General features: G+C 45.7%; 2 protein-coding genes across 5 annotated transcripts in view; one reads left to right on the top strand and one right to left on the bottom strand.

Moving 5' to 3' along the window:
• Nucleotides 1–20,071, bottom strand: part of LOC126537170 (glutamate receptor 1-like) — a 212,027-nt gene that overhangs the window by 42,504 nt on the left and 149,452 nt on the right. For all 4 annotated transcript variants that reach the window (XM_050184353.3, XM_050184354.3, XM_050184356.3 and 1 more), the window contains 2 exons: nucleotides 7,118–7,365; nucleotides 3,917–4,081 (listed from right to left, as the gene is read on the bottom strand). In XM_050184353.3, the coding sequence (XP_050040310.1) occupies nucleotides 3,917–4,081; nucleotides 7,118–7,365 (413 nt within the window). The remainder of the gene's footprint in view (nucleotides 1–3,916; nucleotides 4,082–7,117; nucleotides 7,366–20,071) is intronic.
• The window catches only part of LOC126537186 (uncharacterized), a 456,401-nt gene that overhangs the window by 3,079 nt on the left and 433,251 nt on the right, over nucleotides 1–20,071 (top strand). The window lies entirely within an intron of this gene.

The following is a 20,071-nucleotide window of genomic DNA, read 5'->3' on the forward strand; positions in this document are numbered from 1 at the left end:
GAAGCTTTACTAAGCGCGTCGAGCCGAGCTTCAACGTCGCCAGCAATTTGACCTTCATTTGACCGCAGATTTGCCCTAGCCTTGGCAATGCACCACGTGACTCGCCGCGACGAGCTCCACTGCCGCCGCCGCCGGCTTGGCGCATGCGCTCTCCGCAACTGGGTCGCCGCCTGACCACCTGACTCACCGCGCGCCTGGCTAAGTGGAACGCCGCGCTCGCCTAGTCAGTGCGAGTTTGGCCATGGATGAGAGCGAGGCCGGGCCGTCGTCTCTGAGCGTTGCGCGGGAGCGGAAGGCTTTGAGCCGTCGTCGCCAAGCGGCGTCTGACCACACCGCAGATATCGCCCGGCGAGCAGCTTCACCGGAGAGGGTCCGGAATTCAACAGGAGTCGCACCGTCGAGATCAATGTAGAGACCGCGTTCGCGCCCTGCCCGTCTGTGCTTCGACGTTACGCATGTTCGCGGCGTCTCTTTATATGTCTAGCACTTGCGCTTTCCCTGCGGTACAACAGGTGTCGCACCGCCGAACGATGCGTGTCTACCCAAGCCTAATCACAGTCATGCCTAACCACCGACCTAGGCACAGCCGTCATACCTGGCCTAACGATGATTGTATACCTAAGTATAATAATTACAGCTAAATCAAAGGTGAACCATCTGAAACCAAGGCTTAACCAGGCTAAACCGAGCTTTTGCTTTGCATATCTATGGTTAGTTGAGCTAAGCCGCAGCCAATTCTTTTTAATTACGTGCTTGTATTTGCACCATTTATTTATGTGCTTTTCTTTTTCTAACACGGTGTTGAATGTAGGTTTAGATGTTATATTTGTCGGCTACATTCTTTCTCTGAATAGCCTCAACAAGAATCAGAGAATGCGCGCTAGGAAAGTTAACACTGTTCAAAAAGATCTAAAATACCCGATCTCGCTATGTAACAGAACGCGAAATGAAAGCGCAGAAAACACATAACGTTCACATAAGGGATGAACTATAGAGTAAATCACACTTGCTAAACTCTTCTGATGCACAGCTGTTGTGAGTAGATTGTCTTTCGCCTTCTGTGTGATGGTTGTCACTTTAGCGGCCTCAGGTATCAATGGGAACAAAACAAAATAAAGAATACTACCGCAATAATTGTAACTGTCATCTATGGGACAGTTCTGTACAATAGTAAACGTTATCCAAGAAGGCACGCAATAAATTTTGAAGGTCGAAATGAAACAAACGAGTCAAACGAAAAAAAAAATGAGCACAAATTGCTAATATGAGCAGAGCTGATGCTGGAGACCGGAGCTGTAATTGGGCGGGCAGTGCTAGAAGCGCGAATCGCTGCACAGAAATCAGGATGTTAGAACGCTTGAAGGATTTCTCCAATGTTACCCGGGTCATTGTGTTGTACTGGAATTTCTGTCTGAAGCAAGTGGATTTTATCCTTCACTGAACTCCTTTTATGGCGGCAGCCCAGAAGCGTTGTACAGTCGTTCCTCGCAGAAACTACAGTGAGGGAATCGAGTTGATAACAGCTGGGGATAAATCTACTGCAAACGCAACAAACATAAAGACGTATTTGATCATAGCCACTGTCACCAAGCAGTGATACAAACGCTTTTTACTTTATTATACTCATGGTCGTTGTCACAACAGATACTACTGCTGCGTTGGTGCCATGCTCGTAATGCCCATTGCTGAAATAAGAGCAACGAGATCTCCGGAATCGCCGTTGTATTGTATTGTTGCAGTCTGGATTGGTGGAAGTGGTTGTTAGTCAGCTTGGACGGCCATGACCACTTGCCATATTAGTTTTTGTCGATGTTTTTGGCTTGTTCACCTCCTCATTCTGTACCGCTTCCGCTCTCTAATGGGGACATTCGCTTTTGAGATCTAGTCAACGCATCAACTTCTTGGGGAGAAATAAAGGACGATAAAAATAGTATGTACTCAGTACGAGTGAGAAAGATTGCAGTGAGTGCGGCTGACTCAGTGTGCAGGATTTCATAGTTGCAATTATTTCCGGTTTTGAGATAGACGGCGATGTTGTTCTTTGTGGAGTTCGAACATTTTTGAGACGGCTGTTCGATTTGTAATAATTATTTCTTTTCCCACAACATGCTCTGTCCCCGCGGCGAGGGCGCTTTACCGCTCAAAACATGTTGATGTGCTCGACTATACGCCGCTGCCAGCCGCATTCAGACAGATTGGTTTGGAGAAGCGCTTGTGCACTTATATAAACGTGCGTATTGAGGAAGGCTGAAGCAGGGCAATGAAATCTTGCAGCCTCATAAATGATGTTACTAGTTGTCAGTTAGCACTCCTCTCGTTACGTTCTTGTGCCTTTGTGTAATGCTTATTTGCTGCACGCTATGAACGCGTATAACTGGAACGCCGTTTGTGTGTGTGTGTCTCTGTGTATGCATTTTTTTTCATTTTTTAGCCCTTTCCTCTCTGTTCTCTTTCTAACCCCTATCTTCCAACCCCAGTGTTGGGTAGCAAACCGGAGACTAATATCCGGTTACGCTCCCTGTCTTTCCTCTTCATCTCTTTCTCTCTCTCTCTCTGCTTCACGCTAGATTGTTATACTCAGGCAACTGCGTACCTTGGAACCCTAACCAGGTAGTGCTACTACATGTCCTACCCTTTATTGTCAGTAATGCTTCTTAATAAAATCGGTGGTCACTTCTCTAATAAAACGTCCAATTTTTCACAAGTATGTGCTCACCGTCGATGTGCTCACCGTCTTAGGTTTCTTTTGGAGGCGCACAAATCTTGATGCTATTTACAACAAAGCTTTACATCTACCAAAAAAAGTCGAAAAATACCAGTACGAAGCATCATGTAGATGCGCCAAAACGCAGGGAAAGGCTCCACATCAACAATTCTGTCGCTTCTTAGTTCAGCATCGCAAATAATAGGGACGTCTTTTTCCGGCAATTTCATTAATTTCGACAAATACGCACACAAAAAAATTGCTACATGACAACGATTTCAGGAACGAAATAAGAATATTCATAATATTAGTGATATTAATGTGTATTAATGCGATGTTAATGGATGTCCATTAGCAGTAACACACGAAGACACCATCACATGTTTGTGTTGAACCATTAGAGCCGCAATCTCTTTTGCTGTTTTTCTGCTTTTTATGACGTCTAGGAGATGTCGGCGCCTAATAGCGGCGTCGCCTACTTCGTGGTAACCGGCAGCGTCAACGACGAGGACCAAGAAAGAACCACACAGGATGAGCGCTGAACTTCGACTACAGTACACTCTAAAATAACTTCACACTTAACAGTGAATACGGGTGTAAATTATTTTACAGTGTGCTGCAGTTGAAGTTCAGCGCTCGTACTGTGTGGTGCTTTCTTCGTCCACGCGTCGTTCGCGCCGCCGGTCACCGCGAAGAACACCAACTCGCACAATTTTCTGTTCTCTTGCGCTACTATCCCCTCACATAGAAATGAATGCGTTCCAAAAAGGAGAGAAGTCGGCGCTGTAAAATGGAAATGAACAAGAATAAAGAAGTCGAACTTGAAGTAACTTCACATAGGGGCACTAAAGCGCTCACAGCATAGGTCACATGACACACTGGAATGTAAAGCAAGGCCAAGCAGATACACTAAAGACAGCTCACAACACTGGTCACACACGAAACACACGGGGATTCTGGTGCACCTGAGATAGTAGATACCTTGTTGTCTTTGTTATGTGGCGGAAAAAATAAACGACAGGTGAAGTGCAATAATGGATTGCCACAAAGTGCTTGCTCAGTAATGGCGACAGGCAGTCCACATGACGGCATAATAGCCGCACACACTCTAAGAAGTCCATCCTATGGTGATCTATCCTAATGAATCAAACCTATGCATGAGGAGTGTTTTTTTTTTTTCGGAGCCACTAAGCAAGAAAACACAATGCTTACGGATACATGGGGTGTTCCAGCTCCAGGCCATTTGCTGTGGTCGAGCTTTTCCCAAGGTTTGTGAAACTGTTTGAACTCGTCTTTGTTGACCTGGATAATCCTAAAGCCGGTGACGTTGACCACTCCGAGTTCGAGGATTTGGTTGTTAAAGTACTCGTCCATTACCTGCATTGCGAAAAGGAAACACACCACGTGTAAAGCAAGAGCAGATGATGCAGCAGCGCTTACCGAAAAGCCTATATAGACGCGTTCGTGTCTGTTTAGAAGTTATGTAGAAACGGTGTAGGGAGCGATTGCAAAGAGCCTGCTGTCCTGCGGGAACCAAATGTGGCACCACTTTCGTATTTTGATACTATAGCGGGAAAGGGAGGGGGCACATTATGGGTAATGCGCACTAAAGATTCGAAGTATTTGGTAGAATGATAAAGCTACATATAATTAAAAACTGCTTGTTTTCTTCTGTAGAGATGTTATACGAAGGTGCGTAGAACGTTCTTGCGCAGAATTTTTGGACATCGCCTCTTCTGCAATTTGTCGAACTTCGCCGCAATGCAACCGCGTAATCAGTAGCATTTAAAAAATATCACCACCCAAGTACTCCGTACAGATGGTTAACCAGCGAAGCTGGAACGTGCAGCCCCGGTGTTTATCACTGGCTAAATCCAGACGGTTCATTAAACGATGGCTTGGTATAGGCCGCTGGATCCTCGATACGCAGTTCCTGCTTGCGCTGTTTTTTTTTTTTTCTTTTTTCGCGCATGCGCATGGTTTTGCGCCGGAAGAGTTTTCGGCCTACAGGCGACCGACAGATGGACGCACGATTCGGTAGCCACATACAGCTTCGCTGTAAAAATGATATTTCAGAAATGTGCTGCTTTCGAAAACGTTGCCCTAAAGCACTAGGGAATTAATGACAAACTACCGTAAATGCGCATATAATTAGACGCGAGTACCGCGCGGCGTTCCCAATTGAAAGTTGTTTAAATGTGGCTGATCTTTTGAAGTAACGGTTATTTATTTTTTTTTTTGAAAATTCTGCCAATTGAGATCCGTGCGTGCATTGCGTTGAAGTTCGACAGATAGCCGAAGCGCCACAAACAGCCTGAGCATGGTGCTCGCTGTCCAGAACTAAACGTTAGCTTCAATTGTCATATTGGGGTAGCATGTTGTGGGTGATGCACATTCGAAGTTTAAACTGCGTAGGTTAACTACCACCAAATAGAACTGTTTCAGATGTTAGAAGTGTGTTTTATGAAGACACGCAGGATGTTTACCCGAAGTCCTGAAAGAACTGAGCGTGTCACAGAGTTTAGAGTTTGAGAAAATAGCGTAGAAAACATCGAGTGAGTGGGAAAAGTGTGAAGAGCATCACGTGAATACAGCCTTGGCAATAAATTACTTAAGCGAGTTATCGAAAGCGTTGTGAGCGTTATGTGCATTGTTACCCAGTGTCCTGGGATATATGAATCCGGCGCCAAGTTCACATTCAATCTTAATCCGGGGCATGCTAGGGGCAATGTGGAGCCAAAGTTCCTGTAGTTTATTAGTTAATCTTTGGAAATGATTACTGACGTCATTGTCCTTATTTTCATGCGTAATACAAGGCGCACTGAAGGTTTCCACAGTGCCATCTGTGAAGTAAACGAGGGACCTTGCCAATATTTTCGAGGGACCTCTGCCAATAGTTGTCGAGAAAGTCTCAAGTCTGTGGGCTAATGACGGCCTTTGCAACAAGGTACTTCAGAAAGCGTTCCACAGTGTTATAAGTGTGCTCTGAGAACCACGTGAAATATTAGCATGCTGTCCTGGAAAAAGTATAACTAGCTGACGTGCGTGCAAAAAGTAATGTGTGTGAAATAACCTAGACATTACACAAGCGTTATACGCACATTTTCCTGGTCTCCTTCAAAGACGAAATGTTGCACCGAGTCTAAGTTATTAGAAATTTGGGTAGGTTCTGCGTCTGCGTCTTTAGTTACAGTTCTGCGTCTTTAGTTACAGTAATACAAATTTTAGTGTAGTTGCCCGAAAAAAAATTACGTTCACTGGAATTTGGGCGGTGATTCCGCAACGTCCCACGAGTCTGTGACAATTGGATTTGTTCATCGTAGTTGAGTATATAAATAGCACACAGAGCATCGAAAACAGGTTTGTAGCAAGACGAGTGTAAAGCACTGAGGGAATTCAAATGCATGTTCGAATACCTCCTACGTCGTACTAGTCAGTATTGTTTTCGTAGGCTCCTTCGACGAATAATTGATGCCACATCTAAAATTACAGATGTTTGCGATGCGCAGAAGACTATGGCGGCTTCATTCTCCATGTCAGATCAATATTTCAGCTTATTACGGTGTGCTGAATATTTCTTTGCACTTCACAGTCACCCGATGGCCTGAGTATTTTCGCCCGCCAGGATCTTATTTTCACATTTTTATAGGAAAACTGCGCTACTGTCCTCAATAATAGTAATGTGATATCAAAGGTCTACATCGGTCGAAATAAACCTTAGGATAGCCAACCATACTTAAATGCAGAGGCAGGTTTCATGCGACGACACGCACATTTTGAAGTGTGGAGCTGAATTTCAGTTTATATTATAAACATGCCTAAGTGAGCATTTTTTTAACGCTACCGTCCTTACAAAGCACACATGTTTCTTTATGAACCTGCGCAGTATATTGTAAAAATTTGTTTCCTCTAATTCTATTGATTTCTCATATTTTTTTTCATTGAGCGGCTCCTCATGATGATGACGGGGGTGTGGCTTTTTGAGCAGCGACGATTGATGCCTAAAACAATACAAAATGAAAGAAATCACAGCAAAGTACCACCCCTAAGTAATAATGTACCAAACCTTCTAGATTTAGGTCGATTAGGGTAGATTTATTTGCATGATAAAGAATCCTAGGTAGCCTGAGTTAATCAGCAGCTTCTACGAACGCTACAAAACTGATAAAGTCTGTTGTCTCACTGATCGAATGTAAAGCAATATTAAGCGGATCATAATGGTACTATGTAGGAATGTGGCAACCCGTTGCGCAGTTCCGGAAAGTAAAGCGCAATAATTATGTTAAGCCCATACGCACGCACGCACGCACGCACGCACATACACACATACACACACACAACCACGCGCGCGCAGGATAAAAAAAAAGGAATCCGAAGGAAACACAAGGAAGAGTAGGATGCACTGGTACTCACGAGGCTGGTAAGGAGGAAGTGGAAGTTCCTCCGGCCAGTGTACAGGTCGCGCACGTGGTTGATGATGATGTCTCGTGCCACGTCGGCGGTGCTGTCCAGAACGACGTACTTGCGCGACTCGCGGTCGTTCAGCTCCATCTGGTGCAGGAAAGAGTTGGCGTCGGATACGTTGAAGAAGCGTCTCACCACGCGCACCACGAGCTTTTTGTTCGCCGTCATGTGGAATATCTGCTGCAGCTTCAGCAGGCCTGCCGAGGAAGAGAGATAGAAGAAAAAAAAATAATAAATTTTATTGTAGCAGAGCTTCTAGTATGGTTCTTTTCTTTTGATATTGTCATTGGCTACCGTGCAGAGAAAGGGAACAGAATTAGGGATCTCTGAGGTTAGCTCTGGGTTGTACCAAGAAAGGAGAACTAAGTTAGTTGGAAAGGGGCCCATGTTTTTGCGTCGAGAAAACGACGGGAAGACCAGCAGGGAAGGTCAACACGAGCGCCATTTTTGGAGTTGTGGTTCACTGAAAGAACGTGACCATATTATGCAGTGAGATGCCTACAAACTATAAGGGAGCATACAAGAGACCCGCGAGCCACCCGTGAGGCTCACGTTAATGAATCCAGGTGGTCAAAAATATTCCCAAGTCCTCGATTACGACTCTTCGTAATCATCTGTCAGGTTTTGGCAAGTTAAACCTCCTAGTTTACCTTTTACGTTATTTTGTCATCGCCGTAGCACTGTTATCGTCTTTCGCGCTATTGTAGGGCAGCTGTCGTAGTTTCTGTGCTACTCAAGACCTTCATTTCAGTTAACTTGAGCCATATTGTTGGTCCTTTGGCCTTGGGTTACAAATTCCTATAGGAACTGGAACTGGAAGTACTCCCACGGTGGCTTTACGCCTTTCGGCGACCGAAACAGTTGCTTAATGTCGAAGGCTTATCAAATAGTGACGCTTTATACACCTATTTTGCCTACAAGTCATTTTTTGGTAATATTTTTTTTGTTTAACCACCATGGAGTGGAAGCCTGTCCGAATAACGATGCGCTTATACCCTATAGCATAGGTCATCGTTCGCCCAAGAAGTTTTAAAGTTGTTTGGAACACAACAATCATAATCACCTTACATAAATCTTACAGCACCCTCCGTTAGGAGTTGGAATTTTTCTGTTATCTTAGTCGTTCATCCCGAGGTATTGCTAGGGAAGTTTCGGAGAGAGCACGACATACGCGTATTGACACGCTTGGCTGTTAGAGCAGATTCATAGGCAATCTGCACGTTTTAGAAGCGGAAGACGCTGTAGAATTATTGCAATAAATTTAGGTAAGGAGTTCGGTGGTGGTGGTGGTGATAAACTTTATTGAAAGGGGGAAGGGTAAAGAGGGACGTGGCTGAGGGTTAAGGCTCAAGTAAGGCCCTGGGCCTGCTTGGCCTTTTCCGCCCAGTCCACCAGTTCAAGTTGTCGGTCGACGTCCCCGGAACTGAGCCAGGCTGTCCAGTCAGTCTCGCTGCTGACGGGGGGATGAGACGTTAGCACGTAGTCTTTCCCCATCTTGATAGGTCTAAAGAAATCATTTTCCCCATTGTATCTTTGTTTGAGAAGCTGTTGGAACATTTATTGCGATGGTAGGCGCTAGAGGGAAAACGTCGTCGAGCGCTTTCAAATTAAAATAAACATGTAAATAAAATTTAAACTGATACCAGCTCGAGTCACATGGGCGTTCTTCAATACCGGGAACAGCTATCGAGATATGCAAATATGTGCCCGCATTAGTGGCCATTTCAGGTTTGTAGGGCAGTTGTTCTTTTTTGTTTTCTATTTGTTTCCACGCGTTGATCCCTCTTTATGTTTTGTGTGCGCGCCATGAATCTTCGTTGCGGATTGCGACAAAGTGCTCCTAGAAGCCTGAACCTACAATTTGGGAAGGAACGACGACAACGGGACATAGCACAGGAAGACAATCCCAGTTACTTACTACACGGGGCGAAGCGCCCTCAGAAATGATAAGCTCAAATAAGGATGTTTCAGCGAACAGGGACCGTGAGTGGAGATCAAGGGCGCGTGCAGAAGAACGGGAAGGCAGATGCGCTGGGCTGTCGACGGTTGAGAGGCCACGTCGGCTCGGCCGGTATCGATCGAATGGCGTTAACACCCCACCATTTCCCCGCTATACCGTGTCATTTGTGGGTGCCGTGTCATTTGTTAGAGAGAGAGGTCCGCGAAGGAAAGTCGCGGTCACGTGTCCAGGCTAGCAGTGTGAAAAGGTGAGAACAAATCGAAACTTTTGTCCATCGGGGACAATTGCTAGCCGTTTGTCATCATTTAAAGCTTGAGAAGAGAAAATTTATAAGCGATACGCAGTGCCCACCATTCGTTCAATGTGAATAAAGAAGGACAGTGGGGGAGGAGTCTTACAATACCACCTTGTTGGCGCCGTCATGGTGAAAGCCTCACACACACATACGCAAAATCGTCAGAGGGTGCTGCGGTCGGCAACGAATGAGTCGCAAAAATTCACGAGGTTGACAATGTGGGTAGTCTGCGCCATTTTTATGCGTATGGTCGTAGGCAAAAGTTTTTGAACCACTGGCATAGCAAGAAGACATTTGTGGCGGCTGCTGTTGTTGAAATCCAGGAGTGCAGATTTGTGGGCGAGTTGGTTCGTTGCATCAGTTGAAGTCATGGCGCTGGATGGACAGGGACGTCCTGTCGTCTTTCATGTCCCTGTCAATCCAGCACTATGACTTCAATCGATGCTGTTGTTGTTTGTGCATGCTTCCTCCAGTGGAAGTTTCGACCGTGAACCACTATGGCATATTGTTCAGTTTTAAGGCGGTGGATTTCAGACTTCGGTCTAGTTCTGTTTCTTTATTGTGTACGATGTGCACAATCGTACACAATTCCTTAACTTCCCCTCCGCCTCCCCCTCCCCCTGTACTCTTGAGAAAGTGTCGAAAGAATGCAGAATAAAATATGACATTTTGAATAGCCGGCTTTGACATAGCCTGCCTTCCTATGATTGTACATCAAGATTAAAGGGACACTAAAGTGAAAAATGATTTCTTCTGCATCAGTAAATTACCGTTCTACAACACGAAAAACACCACTCTTACAACAATAAGACGTTTGGTAAGCCAGAAAAAGCGCAAGAACGAAATACGGGTGGTGACGCCTACTTAAGTTCCCGCACCTGGGGGCTGTGACGTCTTGGATTTTGATGGCATCTTCTAGGGCCTACTAAATATATATAGCGGTACAGATTGACTACATTGTGTTCTAAAGGAACCAAATATTAAACATGGCAAGTTTCGGGAACCTTTATTCAGCCAACGCGGCCAAAATGGGAAAACGTACTTTGGAATCCCTGACGTCACGCTGACGTACTGGCGCTGGGGTTTCGGCGCGAAATTCAAATACTGATACTTTGACCTTCATTTTCTCATCTAATAATAAAAGTAGTCTTTTGAAATGACTGCCTGCAAGGTTCTCAAACAATGCTTCATTAGTTTTAACTGATTTATTGTTTCGCTTTAGCGTCCCTTTAAAGAAAAAGAAAGACCGAACGTTGAAGAAATGCGAGAACTTAGACTTCTATCTTCAGCAACTAGTGAGCAAATATTGTGACAGTCCTTCACTCCTTGAACCGGCTTTTTCTTCGTTTGTGGTCATAGAAGTAATAGCATGAGTAGTAGTGGTTGCAGATTTTTTTATTGAAATGAAAATAAAAGAAAAAGATGTAGTCACCCTTTAATTGTGACGGCTACTCCTTTTCATATAGCAGAAATAACAGCAATTAGTAGTTGTAGTAGTTGTAATTGTAGTAGTTGTAGTAGTACTGTATATGTAAGTGGATGGTAAATAGTAAGTAGTAGTAGTAGTAGTGAACAAATATTACAATCCTTATTGCGGAGATTTGGTCAGCCCATCAGCAACAAGAAACGCAAGGTTTAGCAAAAAGTTACAATGTTAATGTTGCAAACAGGTTCAAGTGAAAAATTCTCACTAAAACGGTTTGAAGGGCAAAATCAATGGCAATGCCAGACAGTGGAAGTGAGTGAGTCTTCTAAATGTACATTATTGGCTGAGGCTATCGCACTGAGTTACATTTTGGGGAAGACAACTACTACAAGTTATTAATTAAAACAACTATTAGGACAATGCACAGAAATAAATGTGCGTCATTTGGCGGCTTTTGTACCTGTTTCCAGCACATTTTTGGTCTCCTTGTCTTTGTGAGGACTTGGTTGTATGACTAGTGCAGAAGATTTATTGCGCGAGGGAAAAAAAAGACGCGCACCATTGAGGATGTTTACGATCCCATAAACAACGTTGCGTTAAGCCCTAGAGGGACCTTTTTGGCTGCTAGCAGAACACAGGGAACAGCGTTAGGATGCGATGGCTCATTGCATGCTTAATGACCCTGCCATGTTACCATCACACCGAGAAGATGCTGGGGCCTGTAGAGACTGTGGCGAGATATCGTGAGACTGGAGGATAAATAAAATGACACCGAGATTAAAGGAATCAAGATCAACATCAACTGCAGTGATACTTGTTCACCCGAGAGTATCGTGGTCCGAAAGGGCTGTGCCATAGTGTCGCCTTTCAGCTAAGCCGAACTCAGTGACTCTTTGTTAATTTCTACCTGCACCTCGAAAGAAACACAGTTTCATTTGAATTGAGTAGCGATATTTGGAATTCTCCGCATTCGAATTGTGGGCAGTAATGGTATCCATCTCGATATCAAGCTCCATCCGCTATTTTCTTGCGTTTTCTACCACGGAAAGCTGCCTTCGACCGATAAAGAAACGATGCAAACTTCAACAACAGTGCGAACACATTTCGATATAAAAATCGGCATTACAAGAGTCTTCACAAGCGGCAGGGCCTGGCTCCGCGTCCTGATGTGACACTGACAAAATGGCAAAAACGTTGTCTGGTTGTTCAGCATGAGCCGCCCATACATATTGTGGTAACGGCATTGAGTCTTCACCCCACTTTTCAACAGCTTCTTCGCGCTCGCATTTTAAGGCAAAGCTTTCTTTGCTGACCTCACCGCGGTTCGGCGTGGTCGCCATTTTGCAGTTTCTTGCATAATAGGCACGAGAGTGACGCTCTGTGACCGGCAATGCAGTGCCCGACATAAGAACTGCACATATTTCTCCAAAGCCTTTGCTATAGAGACGAGTCGCCGATATGTAAAAAAACGTTTCACATCGCCTCAGCGATTAGATGGGTGGTTACACAAGGAATTTTCCGCTGACTATATACACATAGGTACAGAATCAATGCCTTTTTTCACTGCAATAGCAATTATATGGACACGCCAGGCGCATTTCTGCCGTCGCCGTCGCCGTGAGGTTCCGTGTGAGTGAAAGTGTGTGAGGGTGAGCCCGCGAAAGCGGTTCCATCTCGCGTGCGCGAGCGAGGAACGCCGCCCAGATGCGTGCCCTCTCATGTAGCGCCCGAGGCAGGGGAGTCAGGCGACTGCTATGGTGCCTCGATGTCCTCCTCGCCCGCCACTTCGTACAAAGCGGAGGCAACCGCGGCGTCTACTACAGCGTTGACCACGCGAATCGCGGACGCCGTAGTAGACTCCTTTGGCGGACGCCGTATACGGACGCGTTGCCGGCGCTCGTGTGTCTTGAAAGCGATCTTCGACTTGGCCAAAGTGCGCGCCCATGTGGGCCTCATCTTCAAAGCTATCCGCGATGTTTGTAGAGTGCGCGTAGTGCAGGTAGCTTCGTATGCGCTGTGCTTTCGACGTTTCGTTCAAGTTGAAGTGACTGATGCACGGAGGACAGTTGGCTAGGCTGCTGCCGCGATTCCTAACACCCGCGTTTTCACAGACAGTTTCCGCTGTCATCGAGCGAGATGTGTTCAGGTTTACCTGTGCGCGGGTGACACAATGCTCGTTAACTTAGTTAAAACACGTTGACGGGCTAGTTGGTTTGAATCCATGATAGAATGGGCAAGCGCAACTGAACGAGGACGTAGAAAGTAGCGGACACGCAAAGGCAGCGCTGTCTCTGTGTGTCTGTTTCTTTCTACGTCCTCTTTGAGTCGCACTTACATGTTCCATCATTGTTAATTTAGTTAGTAAGGGAATGTTTACAAGCTTATACGGCCGATAAAGCTAATATCCTTACTTCGTACAGCTATCTAATAATTTGCTATCGCAATCGGTGATTCGCCTTTTCGGCGGAATTACAATTTTTTTCGTATAGTTACTTTTTTTCTTCTTTGTAACAATGCACCTTTACAAACAGGAAAACCTTCTTCGACTCAGTCGAACCAATGGACACAGACAAGTTTCGTTACACTTTAGGAGCGCGAAAGAAAATTACACTTAGCCATCGCCAAACACAAACGCGGATGCATACAGCATGAGGAACAAATAAAAAAAAAACTCATGACGTAGAAAAAAAAAAGATACGTACTTCAGTGAGGCCGTAAGCTGGCAAAGAAATAATTATGCTTTACCCCACGCGAGTCTACATTACCTTTTCGTCCCGCCGGATTCGTGCGCGTTCTTTTGGTTGTTCGTCACCGATCGCCCAGGCGTCGAATCCGCTCGCATAAGCGGATTAAAGGCTTTGCAACGGCAGGCACAGCGCACTAAGCGGCCCTACGGTATACGCGAGCAGCTGCAACTGGAGACTAAGATCATACTACTTTTGCTTTGTTTTGTTTTCTTTTCTTTAAACGGTGTCGGGCTAGGCCATATGTTAGGCGTGTCCATATTTTATCTTTCGTGGAAAAGGCGAAACGGAGATGCGACATTGCAGTCGGTATTAGCGTGTACGCAGCGTTGGAATCGACAAAAGAAACACGCTTACTACACTCGATCGCCTCTGCACTTGCGCATTAGACGCTCTCTATTTTACTTTCTGCCCTTCTGGCGTTCTCTTGCAAGATGAGAACTGTCCAGTGGTGTCAGTTTTATATACTTAATAGAGTGAACAGAAGAAGCTTCTCGTCCGGTTCTTATAACCAGGATTTTCCGAGAAACTGCCTCGCTCGAGATTTTGGGGACTTTCGCGCTGAGCTTGTACTAGTACCACGGATTTGCATACCCTCATTTAGTCCTTGCGCCTGAAATTAGTAGAATAATATGGCAGGATTATTACGAACACATTCTTGCCGAATTGCAAAGAACGTTTTCTTTAGTCAGTATTTATTCTCGACTAGCTCGAGTGGAGACGTAACATAAGTCGCTTCAGTGCGGGGAAAAAAAAATAACTGGGGCCGAATTGACAATGCTTTTGGTTTGCAAGGACTGTCTGCCCTTCACCCACCGCTTTCATTAATACTATGTCCGTCATCAAGATTTGCTGGCCCGGCATCGGCTCTTAAAATCAGTTTTAGCAAAGTATTTTTTTTTTCAACATTGTTTGTCAAGTTGTTATATAACAGGGCTCGGTGGCAAACATGAAAGTTATTGGATTAGTTCTTTTGTGAGGCACAAGTTAGGCGAAACTTTACCAAGCCCGAGGGACTTGGCGAGAGCTCAGGCGCTGCGCCTGAGCTCTCGCCATACAAGTGATGACGGCATACAGGTGATCACATACAGGTGATGACGGAGAATGGTGTACTCGGGATGGAGATGACGATAATGTTGTCATACAGATGAGCAAGAAATCGAGCAAGATGATGAAAAACATGAGCAAATATCCAAGGAAACCTGTCCGGGACAGTCAACGCATATAGCGACTCGTCTCGGATGGTGCGCATTCTCGATATGAGTAAACGTGTCATGTCTATTAATGCCCAAACTGAATGCATCTTCCGTACTTTGAGTATGTGCCTGTCGTTTTACAGGGAAAGCTGTATATGACTAACCTTCCGCAGTTTTTACGGCGTCCGGCAACAGAAAAAAATCATCATGTGGGCCGACCCTGGTGATAGTGCAGAAAGGGTCCGAGCTCAATGGCACATACTGCGGGCTATTCTCGGCACCAACCGCCCAAGCGCGCTAGTGCTAGCGCTCGTGCGTTCGTCGTCAGCTGGCTCCGTTGCCGCTCATTATTCCAGCATAGAATTCACTTCTCTTCCGTAATCGTAATTGGGAGGCGGCGTCCACGGGGGTATGAGCCAGTGATTAAGGGGGTATGAGCCATTCAACAACTGCGTTATCGATGGGGTGGACACGTATAGTTCGTACACCCAAAGAACAGCATGCGTACGAGGAGCCCCGGAGGGAGCAGCAACGAGAATGTAAACGGTGCCGGCGCGAAACGACCTCCGACGAAGAACGTTCCCGCGATGCTGAACGAAACCGACAATCGCAAGCCAGTGCAACTCCAAACGAGCAACGACACCAGACTCGCAAGGCAATGCGGCAGCAGAGGAACCGGATGGATCGAGTGAACTACTTTCAAAGGCACGGATGCCAAGTTTCGACTAGACTTTCTGGATACACATTTCGCATTTAGTTACAGAGAGTGCGACCATCTGTGGTTCCAGAACGACCTGGCGAGGATCGTAAATGTACGAGACATGACTAATCGGGACCGTGTGCTCCAGGTACTGTCCCGTACGTTCCAAGACTTTCCCGGCGATGTGACCGCCTTCAAGGTGACAACCATTCCGCTCTGCGAAGATGGAATGGCAGCGAAAGCACTGTGCTTTTCGTTTGAGAGCTTTGACTGTCGTCAGCTTTCATTGCCATTCCATCTCCACAGAGTAGAATGGTTGTCATTTTTTTCCTCTTCTCGTTTGTCAACCCACCTCATTTTGACTAATTCTACGTAGATGATCGATTAGTGTTAGTTGGGGCGCCAACGCTAAAAAGTTTTGAGGCGCCGGAAAGAAATTGGTCCTGCAGGGCACCATGATAGTTATGCCAGTTTAGCTACAGCAGCTCACGTAACCTAAAAGTAAAAGCTGAAGATGAATGTGAAATGTAACGGTATATAATGATGAAAATGAATAAAAAGCTTCGCGAAACTTTTATAATGGTCGTGCAATGTACGCAACACACTTTTCCTGCGAATGTAGAGAGATGACGTGGATTTGCTTCGTAATATAATATGCGTGTTCGGATTAAGTGTGGTTTCTACTTTACATGTAGCATATGTATAGCATCAAGTGGTATGGGTACAGGGCAACATGCTGCCGCATGTTAAATGATGCCGAAACTAGTATAGTTTGCTTATTCGTTCACGCATGAAAAAACCTTGACTAGGAAAATTCGAGCTTAGGAACGAGTTCCAACTGAAACGTCTTTCAGCAGCATAAGGCAGTATGTCAGCTTCTCTTCTGTATACTTTTCTAGCCACGTGTCTTGTGCTTACTATAAAAAAAGAAAAAAAAAATATACCACGGCGCATACTCTTGTGCCACGCTGACGCAACTTAAGAACGTTTCTTCGATAGGAACATCTTTTCGCAAACTCGGCACTTCAAGCAAAGAAGATGGTCCACTGACTTGTTCTCAATTGAGCGGCGGCACATATCAAAGGAAACCTATCCGGAACCTCCATAGCATACACCAAAAACGTCCCGGAGCGCACGCGTTCTCGACGTAAGTAAATAAACGTGCCACGTCACGGCAGCGGCTCGAGGCAGGGATCTGGCGCAGCCGCTGACGCCATCGTTAGAGAGAGAGAGAGAAACGGCAAGAGACCCGACGTCGCCGCCGCGCTGCGCGTTCCAGTTGAATGGTGACACAACACGCCAGCCCGGGTGCGCGAAGCTACGGCTTATATCTGTCCACGAAGCACACAGGATGAAAAAAGGAAAGAAACGCCTCGCTGTCCTGCGGAATGCAATAAGGTTCGCAGCGGTATGCTGCCCGGGAACAGAATGTTTCCGAATGCACTGCAGACGTTCGACGTAGGCCTGTATGGTCGTGTAGTATATGGACGCGACCCAAAATGCCTGGTGTTTGTATGTAGCACCTGTATATACGCACATGCACTGTCCAGAATGCGAATTCAAGCGCGGAATTCGATTTGGCTTCTCCGCCCGTTGCACGTTTTGACTTCGAGCTGAAGCGCCGGACTCGCAAAGCCCCGGATAAAGATGGATTGAGATCTTGCTTGCGCACGCTGTTGTGTGACGGCGCACTTTCCTGCCCCGGGGCTTGTTCGTTCGAGGCGGGCGCGCTCAGCCGAGCGGAATCGATTTGGACGAAGGTTTCAGGTTGCTGCTGAACCTCGAAGAGAGCAGCTAATGTTGCCGGCCACTCTTCGTGATTAGGGTTAGGCGCGTCTTGTACTTACATGTTCGGCTAGCGGATTTGAGACTTCAGTCTTTCGCTTTCGCGGGGCGTGTCGTGCTCCGCGCACGGACCTCCAATTCAAGAAGCTCGTATAAGAAGGAAATGTAGAGGGAGAGAGTGGGGACGAAATTCCAGCGCCGCTTAAAATACTTGGCCTATGCTTGAGACGAAATCAGGGTGCAGGTTTGATAATCCACCATGACAAGCCTGGACTATTTCGTAAAGTAGAAAGGTGGTAAGCGCTTGCTTTTCTCAAGTCTATTTGCGTTCACAAGTGTGAGTGGACAATTTGATTCGACTCCTAATTGTATAGAACTTGAGAGAGATCGGAAGTGTAAGCATCGGGAGTAGTAAAATAATTATTCAACATATGACTTAGAGGAGCAGCTGACCATATGGTTCATGGAAATCACAAACAGACAAGCGCAGAGCACGTATCACGTGGTGGAGACCAGGCCTGAAAAGAATTGCACCAATGCACACAGCGAGAGGAGCTGAAATTAAAGCCAAAGTTCGTGCGCCCTTCTTCTCAGAACAACCATTCTCTTTCGAACAGAGGCAACGTCACAGCTGCCGCCTCCACATGACGCGCGTGTCACCCGCAGCAGGGCATAGTTGGCTGGCAGCAGCGTAATATCGGGGTTTCCAGTGAAGCGCAGAGCGTGCAGAACCACCTCTGGAAATGCGCCACGCAGTGAGAAGAGAGTAAAAAGCGGCGTTAACATGAATGTGACATGTTACGCGTCGCATTTCCAGCGCATCGCATTGATGTAAACGGTGGTAATTTCCTAGGAAGGTAAATCGCATTGATGCGGCAGGAGAGGGTAGTTCGACATGAGGTAAGTCGTCTCATGCGGTGCATTTTAACGCTGCCATATTGCGCGGAAAGTAACTCGTCGTGTGGCTCCATCGCCTCGCAACATTTCGTTTGATCCTATTCCTGCTACTCCTAAGCAAGCTTTACAAGTTCTTGCGGTAGGACGCTCTCTGCACCGCGACTTCCAGTGCATAATAAATATTCTCCAACGTGCCTGGTGAAGGTGCTTTAGAACCTACGGAAACATATAAGAGAGGTGAAAAGAGGTAGTGGTCAAGGTACCCTTAGCCGCTGACTAGAACAAAAAGAAATATGAGTAAGATAGAAAGAAACAAGGAAATAAAGAAACGAAGTAAGGAAAGGAAGAAAGAAAGAAAGAAAGAAAGAAAGAAAGAAAGAAAGAGAAAAAGAAAAGAAAGAGAAAGAAAGTGACTGACTTGCACAAGATTATGCGCGTTCAATGTCAGCGCTTTGGAGTTAAGTCAAAAGTAAAACAAGGTTTAGTGCAGCCTAAAACGGTGCTTTTCTCAATGTGTGGACTACGTCTTGGTCTTACATAAGCTCCTAGCTTCTGAAGAAATCTCGCCACTTCTTTGCGTTCTTTTTTTGATCCGCGGTCATCAGCTCCTTGGAGCCCATATGGTTGGTCTGTTTAAAAACGCACAGTAGAAAACCTTACGTGACTGAGTTTATACGAAGAGGAAAGTGCAGGCAACGCCTTAAACGAAGAACAAATATCCACGTTTCACACTGAGATGTATAAATTAAATGGAGGAACATTACATGGACGGGTCAAATGGAGGGCATAGGTGAGGCGCTACGCAGTGCCTTGTCGATGCCTTCCGCGTGTCCCTTTCCTCCATTGTTACTCTGTTCGGCTGTAACAAGTAAGTAACAACCCAAGTCATAACTCTTCTATGTAAATTATTGAATTTTATATTTGCCTGAAAGCTGTATATGATTGACCTTTTTGCCGAGTCACTAAACCACATTAATATTTAATAAGATATACGTTACTTAACTTCTGTTGCACTGAACAGAGGAATGTCACTCAATCTGATCTTTTCATGCGCCCACCTTGCCATTCATTATGCTTGGTAATTCCCTTACACTGGGCAGTTACGTACGAGAGGTGATCTCAATGTTCAAGGAAGTTCTAAATGAACCATTTATCTAAAAGTTCCTCTTATCCTCCCCAACAAAAAGCTTCATTATTAGTATGCTTATACCAGAGGCACTCTCTTGTTGTGGAGCTGCGCATGAGTCTCCATCGAGGTATTGCCGAATGTATTTGGGAACTTTTGCATAACCCTCGCGGCTATGCACCTGATGAAACGGCTATCGTGCTTAATGCAGCATTCAGCGCTAAATCGTCATCTATACAATGCTTGCCTAAGTTACGTGAGAGCATTCCCACGGGACACAATACTTGTCAATAAGGTTCAATTTCCAAACGTCCATGCGGTCGTCTTCTTTGTCTTCAAGTTCCCCCTTCGTTTGGAGGGCTCAAGCTACTTTTTTGATGTTAACAGCGCAAAACGTAGACGGGACACGAGACGAGCAGACGACATCACAAGCGCAGCGTTTGTGGGGTCTTCTTTTCGTCTCGTGTCCCGTCTACGTTTTGTGCTGTTAACACCAGGACGGAAAGCAAACAAGCCCAAGCTGCTATTCTAGCGAAATACATTTCTTTATCCTGGTGCCGACGTTCCCTAGCTGCATCAGTTTTGACAGCCTATAGTGTCGACGTTCTGCTACAACATGACATCGATCCTAATCATTTATCTCTTTTTCGTCTTCTTCTGTTGGGCGTCTCTTTCGAGTACCCTCCTCTAACGGCTGCGACGGTTAATATGTGGATTTCATATTCTGCGATGGATGGCACAGCGCAGGGAACTACCGGTAAATCTGATGACGTG

Source organism: Dermacentor andersoni, chromosome 4 (assembly GCF_023375885.2).
Source record: "Dermacentor andersoni chromosome 4, qqDerAnde1_hic_scaffold, whole genome shotgun sequence".
Lineage (NCBI taxonomy): Eukaryota > Metazoa > Arthropoda > Arachnida > Ixodida > Ixodidae > Dermacentor > Dermacentor andersoni.